Source organism: Carassius auratus, unplaced genomic scaffold (genome assembly GCF_003368295.1).
Source record: "Carassius auratus strain Wakin unplaced genomic scaffold, ASM336829v1 scaf_tig00006461, whole genome shotgun sequence".
Classification (NCBI taxonomy): domain Eukaryota; kingdom Metazoa; phylum Chordata; class Actinopteri; order Cypriniformes; family Cyprinidae; genus Carassius; species Carassius auratus.
In genome coordinates, this window is record NW_020523758.1 from 1 (window position 1) to 18224 (window position 18224).

The 18224-nt window shown below is 38.0% G+C and overlaps 1 protein-coding gene across 1 annotated transcript; it reads left to right on the top strand.

Annotated features, from left to right (window-relative positions):
* The first annotated feature begins 592 nt into the window (after nucleotides 1-592).
* On the top strand, nucleotides 593-12224 carry LOC113071190 (zinc finger protein GLIS3-like). The gene is made up of 3 exons (XM_026244564.1): nucleotides 593-712; nucleotides 8281-8519; nucleotides 10693-12224. The coding sequence occupies exons 1-3, from the start codon at nucleotides 593-595 to the stop codon at nucleotides 11942-11944; spliced, it is 1611 nt and encodes a 536-aa protein (XP_026100349.1). The 3' UTR covers nucleotides 11945-12224.
* The last annotated feature ends 6000 nt before the right edge of the window (nucleotides 12225-18224 follow it).

Below are 18224 nucleotides of genomic sequence, written 5' to 3' on the forward strand. Positions count from 1 at the left end.
TTTTTTTTCACAACTCCAAGTCTTATTATCTCAGAATCTTAATTAGTTTTTTCTCTCAGAAAGTAAGTTTATATCTGACTTTATATCTCTCAATTCTGACTTTATATCTCACAAGTCTGAGTTGCAAGAAAAAAGTCAGAATTAGGAGATAAAAAGTAAAAATTTAAAAATAAATTTCTTTATCTCTGAAACAAGCTTCCATATTGAAGCTAATGTCTCAACATACTCTAAACCTCTTCCACAGGTCTTTAGCTCTGAAAACAAGCCCACATTTCAAAGTTAACCACTAGTTAATTTACTGTTGATGATCATAACGACAGCATTGAAGATGACTGTTGATTTTCAGATTCATTAAACATTGATTTCGAAAAGGTGACCTGAATGTTTGTGCTTTGGAAAGTTTTAAAAGTCAGTTAGGTGGCAGGAAGCTGCGTTGTATTTTATTTGATCTGATGAGAGTGTATCCAGTACAAACTCAAAAGCTGGAGACATGAACCCCATCCCTGGCACAATGGGTATGGCCAAAGAGCTGCCAGGTTCTCCAGCACCACCCTGAACCAGCCTCACCCGCGGCTTACTGGAAACCGAAGCGATGGTGGTCCAGATCCACCCACGTCAGTCCACAGAGGACAGACTCAGAGGCTCCTCCAGTGACAGCCAGTCACCAGCAGGTGGTGACATGCCCAAGTGGAACCCAGTAATTACAGTAAAGGTACGGAAGAAGATCAACAACCGATCATGATGTCTGGAAGCATGTCAAATATTTTGTCACTGGTCTGATCACAGTCAGGACAGATTGTCATTAGCATTATTTATTTTACTTTTTTGCCTAGGTGTGTTTGTGCATGGTTGATACAGTTTAGAAATGGCCATGTAATGCTTTAATCACTGTGAGCCTTGATTGATCAGGTTTTCTTGTCCAAGTGTGTGGTTTAGTCGCTGAACTGTAGGAGTATTGCAGGCAGTGTTTTGTGTTTGTTTGTGTTCAGTTGTCTGCACTCATTCGGACTGTTTTAGAAGCCGAAGTTATACGAAATCAGCGGCCAGCTGCATCTGTCCTTTCTCATGAGCAAACGCTCTACTTCTTTGTTTGATGAACTCTGTGTAGATATTAATGTTAGAGCAGATCTTGAGCTTATTATTTATAACTTAATTTTGTCTGTGCACTGAAATCAAAACCCTTCATCGTGATTGCAAACAGAGAAAATCTTTGCTGTGCTGTAAAGTTCCTTAAGGGATTAACTCACCCACAAATGAAAATACTTTTATCATTTACTCAACGTCCATGTTGTTCCAAAACCGTAAGTGTTTTATAGTTTTTACTGATTTATTTTATTGTAACTTATAGATGTCATTATTAACAGAGAATTATGACATGAGTATTATTTCATGTATTTCAAGTAAAATGTACTTTTAGTAGTTTTCCATAATTTAATCGAGTTTTTTTTCCACCCTGCCGTTTCTTGGCCAGGCACCTGTTTAGGGAACTTTCCCAGACTTTGTTATTTTTCATTTGTTGTACCCTCAGGTTTTCAATCAAACCTTCATAACTAAGCAAACACATCAAGTTCCGGGTCTGTGTGGAGACACAAAGTAAAGACATGAGATATGAGATTTTAACATGGAAAAGGCCCTCATCCATAATATGCAACAATCTGCACAGGACACTGCAGTCGTGTTAAAGAGCGCAAGAGAATCCAGTATTAAGCCCACTGCTCAGGAGTCTGCTGACCTAGTATCTTGAAAGAAAAAAGAGAAATGGAGGCGAGCATTGAGGGAAAACAAAAAGATAGTAAGAGAAGCAGAGAAATACAATCTCAAACAGAAACTAGATTTTTAAATATTTTCTGAAGAAAATGTGAAACGCCTTTGTTAAGATCTTTGGCATTATAATATATATTTGTAGGTGGTTGTAGGGTGTTGCTTATGTTCTAGGTAGGGTGGAATCAAGTAATCGATTAGATCAATAATAAAAAACAAATGTAATAGTTGATTAATTTACATCTATTTACAAAACACACTTTATAGAAAACACAGAAAAAAAAGCATGATCCAGGCTTTTTTGAAAAGCTGTTTCGTGTCTTGTATTCACATATACTGTATATACATATATGTCAATATTTACGTATATGTCATATAAATGCTCATTCTGACAGCACGCAAGTTTGCAGTTAAATTTTACACACACAAAGCTAGCCTGTCTATTTTCTAAATGTTTATTATAAATTTTTCGTTGTTGAAAATTCATCTGTCCATGTTCATGTTCATGATAACATGTTCTGCACGAACATCGAATGGAAGTCATGGAGCTACATAGAAAGTCAAGGTGCAATAATGTTAACTAAAATATTTATTTTGATTTAAATAATGTTTTTTTTTTTTTTTTCATTTGGAAGTCAAATTAGCTTTGAAATGGACAATTTTATTGTATTATTGTTTTTTTTTTTTTTTTTTTTTTTTTTTTTACTGAATTTTTTTTTACTGATTTTTCAAAGATTGTTTTTGGAGGTTGCAATGTGGGTTGTTCCTTAGCCGTTATGTTATAAGATGTAAGTCTATTTTTTTTTTTTTATGGTCCTCCAGGTAAAACTTTGTTAGATTCCTTAGAAAAGTAGTAGATCTTCTTTTCCATGATTTGCGGTATCACAGATGTCAATGTTTAAGCATTAGCACTAGTAATTAGTTATGCCCACCTTAGCTAGTCCCATAAGGAGTTAATAAGGCAGAAAAAGATCAGTGAATGTAAGAGGAACTGTGCGTCAGTGAGTTCTGATCATTATTAACTGTTTAAGTGTGGACGCTATGATTTATGGTGCTAAAGTGGCCTGAGTAGAAATGTCACAGCACATTTCCAGACGCATATATCTTGTGGTTTTTGGCAGCTTGTTGTTTCTTTAGGTTTTACATGTTTGATGTATATTAAAGTTGATACACACATATGTGCACTGGCACACATGCGCATATGCACAGCTGCTCTCCATCCTCTCTCTGAAGCCCCGTCTTGTTCTGTTGTATTCCTAGCATCTTCAGACATCTGCTTTCCATTGTCAGCATCTCCGAAGACTTGAAAACATTAAATGCTGGCACAAGCTCGGTCCTCACTCCAGCACTTAATGCTGCACTTAGGTGACTTGAAAGGCAGGAGGCGAGAATTGTAGAAAATGAAGTGTCACCGAAAGAAATAAAAAAAAATCACCTAAGATTACCACCAATTACATTTTAATAATGGCCTGCCCATCTGCTGATCAGATGCAGGGAGTCCCCATGGTCCAGCGGTGGGGTTATGGGGTAGGGGGGTTGTCTCCTTCTGTAATGTTACTGTAAAACAGTGATTCTTAACTGGTTTAGCTTGAATGATTCAAACTTGTTGACATTATGTGAGGGCTAGTAATGAAACTGTTAATCAAACAAAATATCAACAACAACAAAAAAAACACAAACACTAAAAACAGTAATATTGTGAAATGTTATTACAATTTAACAATAATTTTAATATATATATTTTTATTTTTATGTATTTTAAAAATGTAATTTGGTTCCTGTGATGGCAAATCTGAAGCACTCCAGTCTTCAGTGTCAATTGAGCCTTCAGAAATTTCTAATATGCTGATTTGGTGCTCAAGAAACATTTCTTATTATTATCAATCATATTACTGAAAACAAAATTAATTTGGAAACCATTATACATTTGTTCAGGATTATTGATGAATAGGAGTTTAAAAGAACAGAATTTATTTTGAAATAGTAATGTTTTAAAACAGACATTATACATGTCTTTACTTTCACATTTATAAACACTAACAATTAATTTAAATAAGACAAAGTATACTATAATGGTACCAATTAAGTATATACAGCCAAGTGCTTAAAGTATACAAAATATACTTTAAGTTGTTCCACTTTAGCACATAAAAGTACACTAAATACACTTCATGTTGAGCTTTTCTACAATTTAATTACAATTAAAATATAATTAGTACAAAATTAGTTGTTCCAAAATAGCATGCTTCAAGTTAACTAATCATGAACACACTTGAAGTATAATGATGATTAGTGTGTCCACAAGTACACAAAAGTATGCTAAATTTTAGTACACATTTAGCACATTTATTTTTCAGCTGGGTGCCCTGTGACATTATAGGTGTGACAATCATATTCTATTACCTTTACTTGATAAAACAACACGGTTTGAGGTGTTTAAAATATGCTAAATAATCAACATGACAAAGTGACAATTTAATAAATGTATTAAGTTATTAATTTCCCCAGTTGCATTTTTATTGTGCCCATACTGTATTAGTATATAACCAAATGACCGGTAAATTTGCACCAAATAATGTGGGAGCTTGATTAGAAGCAGAGACTTTGACTTAACAACAAAATATATGGGAAATGTGTTCTTTTTATAAGTTTATAAGTCTGTATTAGATATAGCATGGAAGCATTTGCCATATAAAACAGCTTTGTTATTTGCTCAGAGTCGAAAAGACTTGTTTTTCTCACCACAGTTCGGTTCTTCTCTGTGATTGTATTCTAGTGTTTTTGTGAATGAAGCCAGAATATCAGTCTGGTCTCCATCACAGAGCTCTGCGTTGCCCTCAGGTGTTATTGGCTCCACACAGCAGTGATCTCACACCAAAGATTGTCATTCCTTAATAGCTTCTGAATGCTTGCAAACCTGCTCCCTCTTTTGCCCCTCACATACATTTGGTCAAGGATCAGAGATCTTTTAAGAGCGATGGAGAAACTGTCTGTCCTCCAGGCATACGTGTTCTTCGTTCCTCAACCTTTTCAGTTTGATTATTTAGTTTGAATATTTGATTATTCTTGCACTATTACTTAGTGAATATATATATATATATATATATATATATATATATATATATATATATATATATATATATATATATATATATATATATATATATATATATATACAGTGCCTATAAAAAATATTCATACCCCTTCATTTTTTTCCTCCACATCAATCTACACTCCATACACCATAATGACAAAGTGCAGATTTTTGACAACTGTAAATTTATGATAATTCAAAAACTGAAATTAGTACATTGCATAAGTGTTCATACTTTGGCATGATGCGACAAGCTTTGCAAATCTGCATTTGGCAATTATCTGCCATTATTCTCTTCATCTCTCAAGCTCTGTAAGTTTTGATGGGGGTTGGCAGACATTTTCAGGTTTCTCCAGAAATATTTGATTGGGCTCAAACTCAGGCTGTGGCTGGGCAACTCAAGGACGTTCACAGAGTTGTCTATAAGCCTCTCATGCTGTGTGCAGGTGCCAAGTCCTGTTGGAAAATGAAATCTGCATCTCCATAAAGTTGGTCACCAGCAGGAAGCATGAAGTGCTCTAAAACTTCCTGGTATACAGCTGCGTTGACCTTGGACCTCAGAAAACGCAGTGGACCAACACCAACAGATCAAGCAACGTATATTGTGTGCCTCTCCCCTCTTCCTTCAGACTCTGGGACCCTGATATCCAAAGGAAATGCAACATTTACTTTCATCAGAGAACATAACTTTGGACCACTCAGCATCTCTCCACTTCTTTTTTAAGCAAGACGCTTCTGATGCTGCCTGTTGTTCAAGAGTGGCTTGACACAAGGAATGCGACAGCTGAAACCCATGTCTTGCATACATCTGTGCGTAGTGGTTCTTGAAGCACTGACTCCGGCTGCAGTCCACTCTTTCTGAATCTCCCCCACATTTTTTAATAGGTTTTGTTTCACAATCCTCTCCAGAGTGCGGTTAACCCTATTGCTTGCACACTATTTTCTACCACATCTTTTCCTTCCCTTCACCTCTCTATTAATGTGCTTGGACACAGAGCTCTGTGAACAGCCAGCCTCTTTTGCCATGACCTTTTGTGTCTTGCCCTCCTTGTGCAAGGTGTCAATGGTCGTCTTTTGGACAACTGTCAAGTCAGCAGTCTTCCCCATGATTGTGTAGCCTATACAGAACTAGACTGAGAGACCATTTAAAGGCTTTGCAGGTGTTTTGAGTTAATTAGCTGATGAGAGTGTGGCACCAGGTGTCTTCAACATTGAACCTTTTCACAATATACTAATTTTCTGAGATACTGAATTTGGGATTTTCCATATTTGACAGTTATAAACATCAGAAAATTAGAAAAAATAAACATTTGAAATATATCTGTCTGTGTGTAATGAATGAATATAATATACAAGTTTCACTTTTTGAATGGAATTAGTGAAAAAATAAACATTTAATGATATTCTAATTATATGACAAGCACCTGTGTGTGTGTGTGTGTGTGTGTATAACATTTTTGAAAAAGGACATTTATTATTGTGGCAGATGCAGTTTTGAATCTGGTCTCCCAATAATTTCCTTTCTACTGTCTTTATCAAAGAAAAGTGTATTAAACCCCTTAAACGATACTTCAGAATACAAGAAAACATAAATTCAGTCATGCATCTGATGATAGTAGGCTGTGGGTTCCATTACTGCCTAAGCAATCAAATCTCTCTATTTCTTTTTTTCTCTCCTTTTCTCTTTGTCCCAGCTTTCACAACTGGTTCTTTCACAGACGCCTACCTTCTGACCAAAACCAAGTGCAATACCCAAAAGTGAAAAACCATTGCAAATTCAATATAAATCCAATCTAACATTCTGTCCAAGTTTCCAAACATGGAGGAGCTTCTCTTATGTAGCCTTGCCATAACTAATTCTCTTAATGTAGCAAAGGATCATACCTTTAAATGTCTCCCATAATTCTCTCCGTATAGAACAAAGCTTTTAACGCAAACTCGGATCTGAATTGATGTAACTTGGCAGAACGTTTTTGGAGTTGGACAATAATACATTAAAAGAAGCATACGGAGTGTAAAGTATTCTGATACTGAGCCATTTGCCTCATCTTCTGCAGATTGGATGTGCACATTTCTGTGTTGCACAAGAGTGTTGACTGGGGACAATCACCTTCACCAAAGGCATGCCATCTGCTATTCATGTCTGTTTTTACACTTGTTATCAAAAGTGCATCGAAGGTTCTATTGTTATTTTGAAAAAGCGTATTTGTGTCTTCTGTTCCTCACAGTTGCTTAAATAGCTCTTTGGGTAGGTTAAAGGGTCTTAGCTAAAGGGCTAACAGAAAATCTGTTTTCACAAGCTGCCTCTCATGGCAAGAATCGCATCCCAGATATGATATTGAGCAATTTCTGAAAATCTGTAAAACAGATTTGTATCAAAAATTCCTGTGGCTTCCGTCTATATTCTCTCTGCAGCTCACATCAGCAGTATAGTTTACTTGACTTTGTGGCATTTGAAGACGTCTTGTGAAACCGATTATCAGTGTCATACAACGGAAACAAGCCTAAAATAAGTTTAATACATATCATTTCTATTTAAAATTAGCTCAAAGCATAGTAGGGACACATGCTAAGGGACACAAGGAAAGGAGGAAGTAATTAAAAGAATATTATTTTTAGTGTGAAACAAAGTATTCCAAAGTAATTGACAAACCTTTCAGATCTTGAAGCAAGAAAACCCTGGCTTTAGCTCAGCGAGCACTGATACACAAACACAGATTGACATTCCAACTGTGATATTTCCAAGCCAAGAAAAAATGATCCAAGATTTAATAAACAGCCATTATTGTTTTTTGAAAACTAGAACGTATGTGAAAAAGTATGTTTCTTCTGTTTATTGAGTTGAGTGGATCCAGCATGTACTTTACAGGACCTGCGTGTCTTGTGGCCTTCTCCTCCATGGTTTTTTTCTCTTTCCCTCATTTCTTCTTGCCTCTCAACACTCTATTCCCTTTGTTTCCCTCACAATTTTTTCTTTTATTTATTTTTTGCTTTAACGCAATTACTTGTCACCTTCTCATTTTGTGTACTTGGAAACAATATCTTACAGAATATCCTTTGTCTCTGGTTTGGCTTTAACCACATGTTTTGATGCCGACTCCATTGGGTGTTGCATTATTAATGTCATCATTGTGAGCAAATTACATTTCAGAAATCGAGTTAGTTAAAAACTTGAAAGATGCGGTCACCCACACTGGACTCAAAAAGAGTGTCCGCTTTCCTTCTGGAAATATTTTCAAACACTATGAAACCATATTTATCTTTATTTTGATTACATATGCTACACTTAGTTTAAAAGTTCTCCTGAGACTGTGTCTCACTTACCAAATAAACATGAAATATTGATTTGAGTCAGAAATATTGGCCAAGTATAGTATAGTATAGTATTCCAGAAAGTTCTGCAATTAGTTTAAAAGATGGTTTAAAAATCTTTAAATGCTAATATATATCTATTGTATTTTCCACCTGTTTTAGTGAATGGAGGATGTATCTCATTCTGTTCAGAGAAGGAGAGCACTCCTGAGCTGACAGCAGAAGAAGGAACCTTGCTCCGCTGTGGACAGAACCTGCCAGTTCAGCCTGGAGCCCAGTACCACCACAATAGCCATTGTGAAGACCCCACAAAGAACCTTCACCTGCAGGAAAGCCCCCACCGAGACGCCAGGTAAGACTCCCAGCACAACCCTTGGACTGATCAAGAAGAGTTGCTCCCTGAGAACTTACTTTTATGTCTGAAAAAGTAACTGAATGTGCTATTTAAAATGTTGTTTAAATATATTTTGACTTGGAAATAAGCAAATAATCTACTACAAATCTGATCTAAACAAAACTGTGAAAGATCTTTAATTATTATTAAATATATTATTAATATATTATAATTTATTATTAAATAATTATTATAACTTGTGCATAGTCTAATTAACATGCATGAGTGAAGCATTCTTATTTTGTGACATCACAACCAGCAACTTCCTTCTACTTACGTACACTATTGTTCAAAAGTTTGGGATCAGTAAGATTTATTTATTTAAATAAATAAGTACTTTTATTAAGTGAGTCTGCATTAAATTGATCAAAAGTGACAGTAAAGATACAGATTTCTATTTCAAATAAATGCTGTTCTTTTGAACTTTTTTTTTTCATCAAAGGATCCTGAAAAAAGGGCCAATATCATAGTTTTAGCATATTAAAATGATTTCAGAAGGATCATGTGATACTGAAGACTAATGGCTGCTGAAGATTCAGCTTTGCCATTACTGTAATAAAATACATTGAAAAATACATTAAAATAGAAAATAGTTATTTTTAAGTATTTCACAGTTTCAAATATTTAATTATTTTTGATCAAATAAAGGCAACGGAATCTTTCCGATACTTACCTTCTAAATTGTAGATTAATACCATTATTAATGAAAAGTCAAACAAGTATTTGCTTTTGATTTTTGCTCTTTGTCCTCTGAGATGTCCAGGATTAGCAGTTCATGTGTATGACAGAAAAGGATACCTATTAAACATATTGTTCAAAATATAAAATTTAATTCTAGGATCTAGTAAAATGCATGTAAAGCATTTAAGATTGCAATTTTAGTCCTGCTAATCACATAAAGAATTTAAACACATATCTACAAAGAAAATAATGTTGGTTGTTTTATATCTCAATGTAGTGCAGAACAAGTCAACCAAGCTAGTCAAACACTGCAGTACTGATGGCGCTTCTTGGCTGTGTTTGTTTCTTAAACAGCTAGGAAGAGACACTACCGTCGGTTTCTTTTGGCTTCTGTGTAGCCACAGTGCAGTTGAAACCCATCGTTTCAGCAAGGGATGCTATCCAAAGTGCTTTCACTCAAACATGCCATCCAACTCTCCTAATACTGTCGCTGAATGTCACTTCTTCAGCCAAACAGGAAGTGGTGAGCCTGAATGGAGCGACTCATGACAAACTTGAGGCTTCAGCTCAGCCAGTGCACTAGCATTAGTGGTTTCCCGCACCAAGTGAAAAGGGGACTGAGACAGAATCATTCATAGACTGCTGGGACAGAGGGCCCTTCTCACATCATTCCGGAGCTTTGCGCTCAAATCCATAATGAGCAAACTGACAGGAATTATTATGTGGAAGATCACAGCGACGCACTGGGAAATATGATCCCATTCAAGGGGGGGAAATATTCCTACTATAATGGGGAGTATTGTAAACAGAGCGTTTAGAGGCCCACCATTATTTCACCAACCACCAGGTGACTTCTATTTAGCTCACATGTAGGCTTCGGTTAACTCCTATTGTGTCATCAAAGCCTGTCATACGTCGAGTATGACAGCCTGCCTGTATTCATCTCTCTCTCTTCTTATTTTTAAATACCCATTCATAACTATAGTTCAGGCCAAATTTCCTGCATCATTTATTCATTGAATTGCTTGGGAGCGTTTGTGGTGGATATAACCAGCGTTTAAAATAGACCATAGTGGAAACCCATCTAATGGCTGTTTCCTGAGAGAGAGAGAGTGGAACTTAAAAAGTAGCTTCGGATTAGCACAAACCAAACATTAGAACCAAATAAGATTCTGTAAGGGTTTGCAAAAATGAATTTCCAATCGTGCCCGCTTCTGGTCAAACATTGTCAGTGTTAAGAGAGATGTTTAGAGAGTACAGGTTTGCCAGAACTAGAGCACAGAGCTTGTTTGTTCCAGTTGTGTCCGACAGTGCAGAATTGGCAGCACTTTGAGAAGCCCTGGCCTTTATCTTTCAACAGGCCAGGCTGCTAATAGCGTAGATATTCTTTCTGCTCCATTCTGCCCAAATGCTCCTCATATTCCTCTGGGTGTGTTTCATTCTCCCACAGGTCTGCTGGCTTTCAGACGGATGTCAGCTCGTCGTCTCTGTCCGGTGGCATCAATGGGTGTCATGCGTTGCTGTCTTACCCCATCAAACAGGAGGGCTACAAGCTGGGTTCAGTCCTGGGTGACTTTTCAGGAGGGATGGGTGCAGGTCGCAGGGAACTGGACCGTCCAAGCAGTGGTGGTGGCGACAGCAGTGGCGGTGGCGAAGGTAACTTAGCAACAGTTCTGTCGTTGTCGGCAATGGCGGTGACTGTATATCCATTTAATAATGAAGATGGCTCCTCCCCGCTGGCTTTGTCCCCGAGCTCGCGTCACTCAGCAAGGCCGAATGCGAGTGGACTGAAGAGACGCTGTCTCTCGGTGGCCTCCCAGTCAGCCTCAGAGGGAATCGATATTGCCACAAACATCTGCTCCTCCCAGATGTCCTGCGTTATCGGCCTGTGCACCAATTCGTCGTCGCCTGCCTCCACCACGTTCTCCCACAAGCCTCTCCCCACACCCAGCCCTCAGCTGCCTTCACCTTCCACCTCGTCCTGCCTCCTACCCCTCTCCTCTTCATCCTCTTCCTCCACGGTGTCGTCGGTGGAGCATTGTGAGGACTTAGGCTCCATGCAGTTGGGGCCCGGCGTGGGTAGCTGCGACAGGCTTGGACTTCTCATACAGCCTGGCATGGTGCTGGACAGCTGTACGCCAACACTGAAACAGGAACCGGTGGATGAGTTCTCTCCAAATGAGGAGGAGCTCTTTCAGCATCACTATCACCATCTGACCAGCCGCGGAAGCCACTGCGGTGGGCATTCCCACCAGCACCACCACCATCATCATCACCAAACAGGCCCCCCACGGCCACCCATGCCCCCTCCCTACCACCTGCACCAGTACATGGGCTCCGGCCCAGGAGCTCTACTGAATCCTCAAAGCCAGCAGCAGTCTCCACCCTCAGCTCTGCTGGCACAACCCAAACCCACAGGCCTGGTCGAACAGCAGGTGGGTGATAGGGAGGATGTATTTAGCGATAAGCAGGTATGCCGATGGATTGATTGCAGCGCGGCATATGAGCAGCAGGAGGAGCTTGTTAGGCATATTGAGAAGGTCCACATCGACCAGCGCAAGGGCGAGGACTTCACCTGCTTTTGGGCTGGATGTGTCCGGCGCTACAAACCCTTCAACGCTCGCTACAAGTTGCTCATCCACATGAGGGTTCACTCTGGAGAGAAACCTAACAAATGCATGGTGAGTATCTACCCTTTTTAGCTGTCTGTCAAAAGTGCACAGTTTCCAGCGGTTCCCCATAATGAAATTCATAGCGGTGATTATAGCTGGCAGCTGAAATGGCCTTGAAAATGCAGAAGCAGTATTTCGGAGTGAATTGTTTTTGTTGGAATCCTTGTTGACTTTAATTTGAATGGAAAGTGTGAGAATCCAAATGCCGGTATAATTATTTTTAATTAAGCAGGTCAGTTTTAAAATCTATTTTTAAGTATGTATTATCAACAGAGGACAAATAACTCTTTCATTAGGCTTTATTAAACCAAATTTCTTTCAAAATGCCCCATAAAAGTTTTCTTTACAAATCCATTATTTTTTAACTTGTGTTATGTCGGTTTTATTCAAGGAATATATTTGGATGTTTTCCACAAGCTTCATTTTTTTTTTTTTACCGCTTTCATGGAACCACCTACATGTATGCCTATTTTCCTCAGCATTTTTTTTCCCACAACCCTATCACATGGCATGAGAAACTATGATTTCAACTGAAAATACTGCTTGCTTTTCCACTGACGGTTTGGGTATTTAATTGGACCTGTAGTCTAGCTGTACAAATAGTGTTTTGGTGAAACCCAAGAAATCCAGGTAAAACTCTCAGATTCCACAAGTCAACACACTAATCAATGTCAAAGTGCCTTTTCTAACATTTTCAGCTCAAGTGGAAAAATGGCCCCAGCCCCACCAATGCGTAAGTCCAAATACACAATTAGTCCACAATTTGTGTAGGGTCAAACTCTGTTTATTTTCTTAAGATCTCTTTCTCTCTGTCTGTCTTTCTGTCTTTTCCTTTTAAAAAAAATGAAATGATTGAGTTCTAAAAAAAATCCCTCTACACATCTGTTTAACATAACCAAACAATTCGTGCACTTGATCCCTTTAAATAGGAGGTTTAAACATTTAGCCGTCCCACAAGTATCAAGCGAATTGGCTCTTTATCCAAAGCAAACACTTGAAAAAAATGTTGTAGTCTGTGAGAATGGAGCCGCAGAGGAGATGATCAGCAAAATTCCCCAATATTGCTCAACACGAGAATGTTGTATTTCTTGTCCAATATATTCAATTTCATATACAATATTCTGTCCAAAAATCCTTTTATTTTACAGATGCTTTAATAGCTTGTTTTGAAGTCAGCCTATTCCTCTAAATCTCGGGATACCTTTTTGTATCCAAATTATCTGTTTAGTCTTGTCAATAGGAGACAGCTGCACACTAATATGGGGAGTATGTTACAAGGGTAGCATTAATTCGTTTGATGTTATTAATGACAAGTTATGTTTATTCTCGAGAAAATGTTGGTTTACTCTGATCTGACAGCAGCTGGACTGACAGATGTAATTAGATCATGTAAATTCCTTCAAATCCATTCATTTCCAGCATTGCTGCGCACTCTGCAGCATAAACTTAGTTGTTCTAGAAATAATTCTCGTGACTCATTACTTTTGTTGTTGTATATAAGCATTTGAATATTATCGTTTTTTCGTTTGTTTTTAAATAGCATAATCTCTCTTTTTCTCACTTCTGTTCTTACTCTCAAAACTCTGCCCAGAGTAGCTATGTTGCAAGAGCCCTGGTGTCACAACCTGTCAGAACAAACAAACACTCATTTTTATTTGTGACGATGCTAAGCAGATGCTAAGACAGGAACAAACCCATGTATTGTTGTAAATAGCTGAACATTGTCTCTGGATGTAGTGAGAGCCTCTCACTGAGTCAACTCTGTTCCTGTTCGGTCTCTGTTTTCAGGCAGTCCATTGGCCTGGGCTAGAATTGCATTAACATTATAATTTTTTGTGTTTTGTGTTTCAATAATTGCAACTTAGTGCCTTCTAGGGCTGTCAATTTTAGTTTGAAAATCGATTGCACAATCGATCGGACCAACCAAAAAAAGTTTCGAAAATTAAAATAGGGAATCGATTTTAACCAAATATGTACACTATTTATTTTAAAAAAATTTAACAATAAAAAAATATAGATGTAACAAAACTCACAAACAAGCAGAAAAAGAAAATAAAGAATTCTGAAAGTGCAGTATGCAGTAGTGCAGAAAGCCTTGCAAAAGCTAGACAGAAAATACCAGCAATTTACACGCCTATAAGACCCAGTGACGTCGAAAGTGACCTCTCTGCGTTCACACCAAACGCGAATATAGCATCTGGCGCAAATGATTTCAATGTTAAGTCAATTTAAAGATGCGTTTACGCGCGTCTGGAGGTCTCGCGGTGCGGTAGACGCCTCATTCGCGCATCTAGTTACAGTAGATTCTGAGTTATGAAAAGGACAATTCCAAGCTGACAGCGACCAGCTTTTGTGGTGGAAAATTGGCAGTAATACCCCCACCTTGCGCAGCTGTACCTGAGTGTCCCTGGGACATCAGCACGGTCGGAGCGCATCTTCTTTTTGAACATTTGTTTGAAATGGATTGAATGATTATTTAAAATAATCTTAGGGATTTTTGAATTGCCTAAATCATAAATGCAGCCGGGTTGAAGCCTGCAGTGATGTTTTTCTTTTGTTATGGCAGCCGTCACCTCTGCATATATATATATATATTTTCGAGAATGTTGCACTCCTGTTGCTGTTTGTTATTCTGCACGAAACTTCATGCCAATAAATAAGAAATATTGCTGACTTGTGCGTTTCCAGCACTCTCTTTACGTTCGTCCGTTATTTCACGTTGAAAAAGGAAACGTCTATTTTTTTTAGACATGGAAAATCGATTTTACAATCGATTCAGTGAACACTTATGTCTTAAAAATCGAAAAAATTATTTTTTTCACAAAAGTAACAGCCCTAGTGCCTTCAAATATTAATTACTGTCATTTAAATTCATTTTTTTAGGAAATAAAAAGAATGTACGGTATGCTCAGGTTCTGATGTGTTTTCATTTTTTTCCTCCGAATCAGTGCCTTCCTGTGACCTCCGCAAGAAGGAGCTTTTGTCTGAAACATGTTGCATGTGGCCTTTGCACAATATACAAAGACATTGAGGTATTCAAGCTATTTGTGCAGAGGAAACCGATGAGACGTTTTGATTTAGAAGCAAATGCTTCAGAAAACCCAGCTAATCCCTTTATTATCTTTCCAACTGCAGATTCCTCAAAGAGTGCACGAGGCACAATTCCCCTGCATCCAAACATAACACTCTCTCATTCCACTCTCTGTCTCTCACTCCCTTGCTTTGTGTTCTCTCCCAGCTGTGCTGCATTTCATTTGTATCATGCAGTGCCTTGGCAGGAAAAAGTCATTATCATAAACGTAGGTTGGGGTACTGACTCTCTGCTTTGTCACCGTCCATACCTAGACATGGTTTTATGCCCCGGCACGTAAAAACACAGCTACATCTGCAATCACTGAGCTGGGCAGGCCTCTTAAAACTGCTTTGCGGAGTTTGAGAGCCTCTTTTCGGTTCACCCTCTCCAATTAAAAAGTGCCGCAGGCTGTTTTGTGGTAGTCGGACGGCAGAGGGAGAAGGCATCTAAAGGGAAACAACATAATCTCACTGCAATATCCTGTTGTGTTTCATGCCTAATTCAAGTGTTGGTTAAGTTTATTGCTTTTTTGCCCTTCTTGTCTGCATTAATATTAAAAATGTATCCAGCGACTGCTGCCCCGACACTGTCCCAGGGCTTTTATACGTCAATGCTGTACTGGTTTCAACTCTGGATTTGTATTTCAGATCACCTATCCCAAGAACTCATGAAATTCATGTAAATATTCATCAAAGCGTATCTGTTGATAATACTCCTGTTACTTATCCAGCTAATCATGTTTGATGAGCATTACTTATTTGTTTCTTTATTGAATTTCCTCTGGAATGTATTGGTTTAATCTTATTTCGTTAATATCTTGGCTTTGGTTTAGCGTGCTAGCAGTCGATTTGGTGCCTGCTGTGACAGGTTAAGAATATGGGCTGTGCTGTTCTGTATTTTATGTGGTTAGTGTGTGCTTACTACTGTACTAAACGGTCACTGAGTTCTCATAGTCCTAATAACTCTCTGTATTAATTCCTCTGACCTTTTAGATTTTTACTACTTTGGCTTTTCCTGCGTCAACTGTGCTGACATACATTCAGACATATGTCTGATGCAAAAATGTCTGTGTAAATCGTAAAATATTAAATAAACAATTTTCCTCACCTATGGTTTTATTTCATCAGGTATTGGAAGCCTTTTCAACATGTCATGCCATATTTTTTATATTTTCATTTATTATTGCTAATAAATTTATACCACTTTTTTAACGTTTCTCATTTGTGAAATATTCTGTTTACAAGATCGCATTTGTAGAGAGTGCAGTTTGAATATGTGACTTGATTTTTAATGGAGCAGTAAATGTTTCTGAGCAGTACACACCCATTTGCTTGCATTTCTCATCTTTGTCGTCACCATCACCAGATAAATGGTCATGAAACATTTGCCACACAACTTTTAATTTTAATTTTTAAATTACATGTTTTAATATTAACAGATATTAGGATTTACTTCCTAAACCACACCATTTTTTTAACATAATTAAATGCGTAGCAACCCTTACGACGCATTCGTTTTTAAAGTTTTGAGCATACAGACCTTTACTTGAAGAACAATTAGCTTACACAACCTGCTGGAAAAAAACAGAGATCGGGGAATTTCCTTTTTCCTTTTTGCTAGTGTGAAACCGGCAAATAAAGGTTTATTAGGCAGATTTTTGGACAGGCATTCAGAACTCCTTTGACAAAATGGCCTGTTTTGGAGTAAATGGAGGCTTTTGTAAATAATCAACACAGATGCTGGAGATGAAACGGCTAGTGCCATTAGCTAATTAAAACGCATGGCCTGTGCATGAGCTGACTTTTTACTTTGAATGCAGCGCCGAAACCCGAGCCATCTGAGTTCTGCCCCAGTAAAGGCAGAAAGTGGCGTTGATACTAATGTGGATGTACTAAAACGAGCTGCTGACATTACTGCCCTGTCGACTTCACTTAGCAACTGCCAGCTCTCTAAGCCCCATTATGCTAGCAGGTAGCGACAGTTACCTGCACTGAAGCAGTAGGACTCAAGGACCGTTTACTGTCTGTTTCCACTCCATTTGCCAAAGCTTTGCCTTCAGGGTGAATTGGGTTTAAACAGTGGCTCGGGGAGATTGTTCTGTTTGGGATATTTAATGAGAAGGTGGAGTGAATGATTCCAGCATGATCATTTTTCATATGAGTTTTCGGGAATGTCGTAAATCTCACTTGAATCCAAGTTTCCAGACGGTACTGCTGATGAATGCAAATGTTCAAAATAGTTTTTACAATTACGGCTCATAATTTGCAACCTTCAACTCTCAATGTTTCATTGAATCAAAGTTTAGGTTGAATTATATCTTTAATTTCACGATCAACAAATGTTCTTTTTTTTTTGTGCTTCCTGTCAGATCCAATCTGCAACTCGTTTGTCTCTCCGTCATGCTAATAGCTAGCAACGGAGACCATATGTGATACATATATTAGCATGATGAAACTGCTGGCATGAAATGTCTGAGGTTTGTTAGGAGACTAGTGTTTTGGCAATGGAATGAAAGGCCTGGGAATTGATGGATCGTGCTTGTTTTCCTTGTCAAATACACCAGGCCAAGTTCTTGTCGAGCCATAAAAGGTTTCCAGTCATTCTGTATAGTAATGCAATCCAGTCACTCCTCCTCCTCTCTCTATTCCTGTCTGACATTCTGCCACTTAAGCATTCTTAATAGCTACTTAACCTATAATCATTGTCAAATATCTGGTAGCTCTTTTTTTTCCTGCTAAACACTTTATTTTTATGGGATGCATTCACTTCTGCCAATTCACCTGATGGCTGTAGGGCTTTAACTGTGCATTACCAGGATGATATATCCATACATGTTTTGTGCTAATTAGATTTGTCTGAAATGCTATATTTTGAGCAAGTCATTTCCTGACATTTAATTGTATACCTGAAATGTGAGAAGTGGCTGATGGCCACATTGTGTCATCTGTCCCGAACCCAAGTGCTTAATCAGATTGACCCTGTAAGTGGGGCATATCATCTGCTAATACACAGAGGGGACTAAATACAGCTAATGGTCAAAACTTCCTTAGGCTTTCTGAGCATTAGACCCTGCTTGATGCAGTACTTATACTACATACAAGCATGGCTTTCGACATGGGTGAATGGGCTTAATTTAGTCCCATCATCCTAACTATGAAAAAAGAAGTTTGTCTTTCTTGGGCATCTTATAATGGACTTTGCAGCAGATTTGTGAAAGGTAATTTGAAACATTCTCCA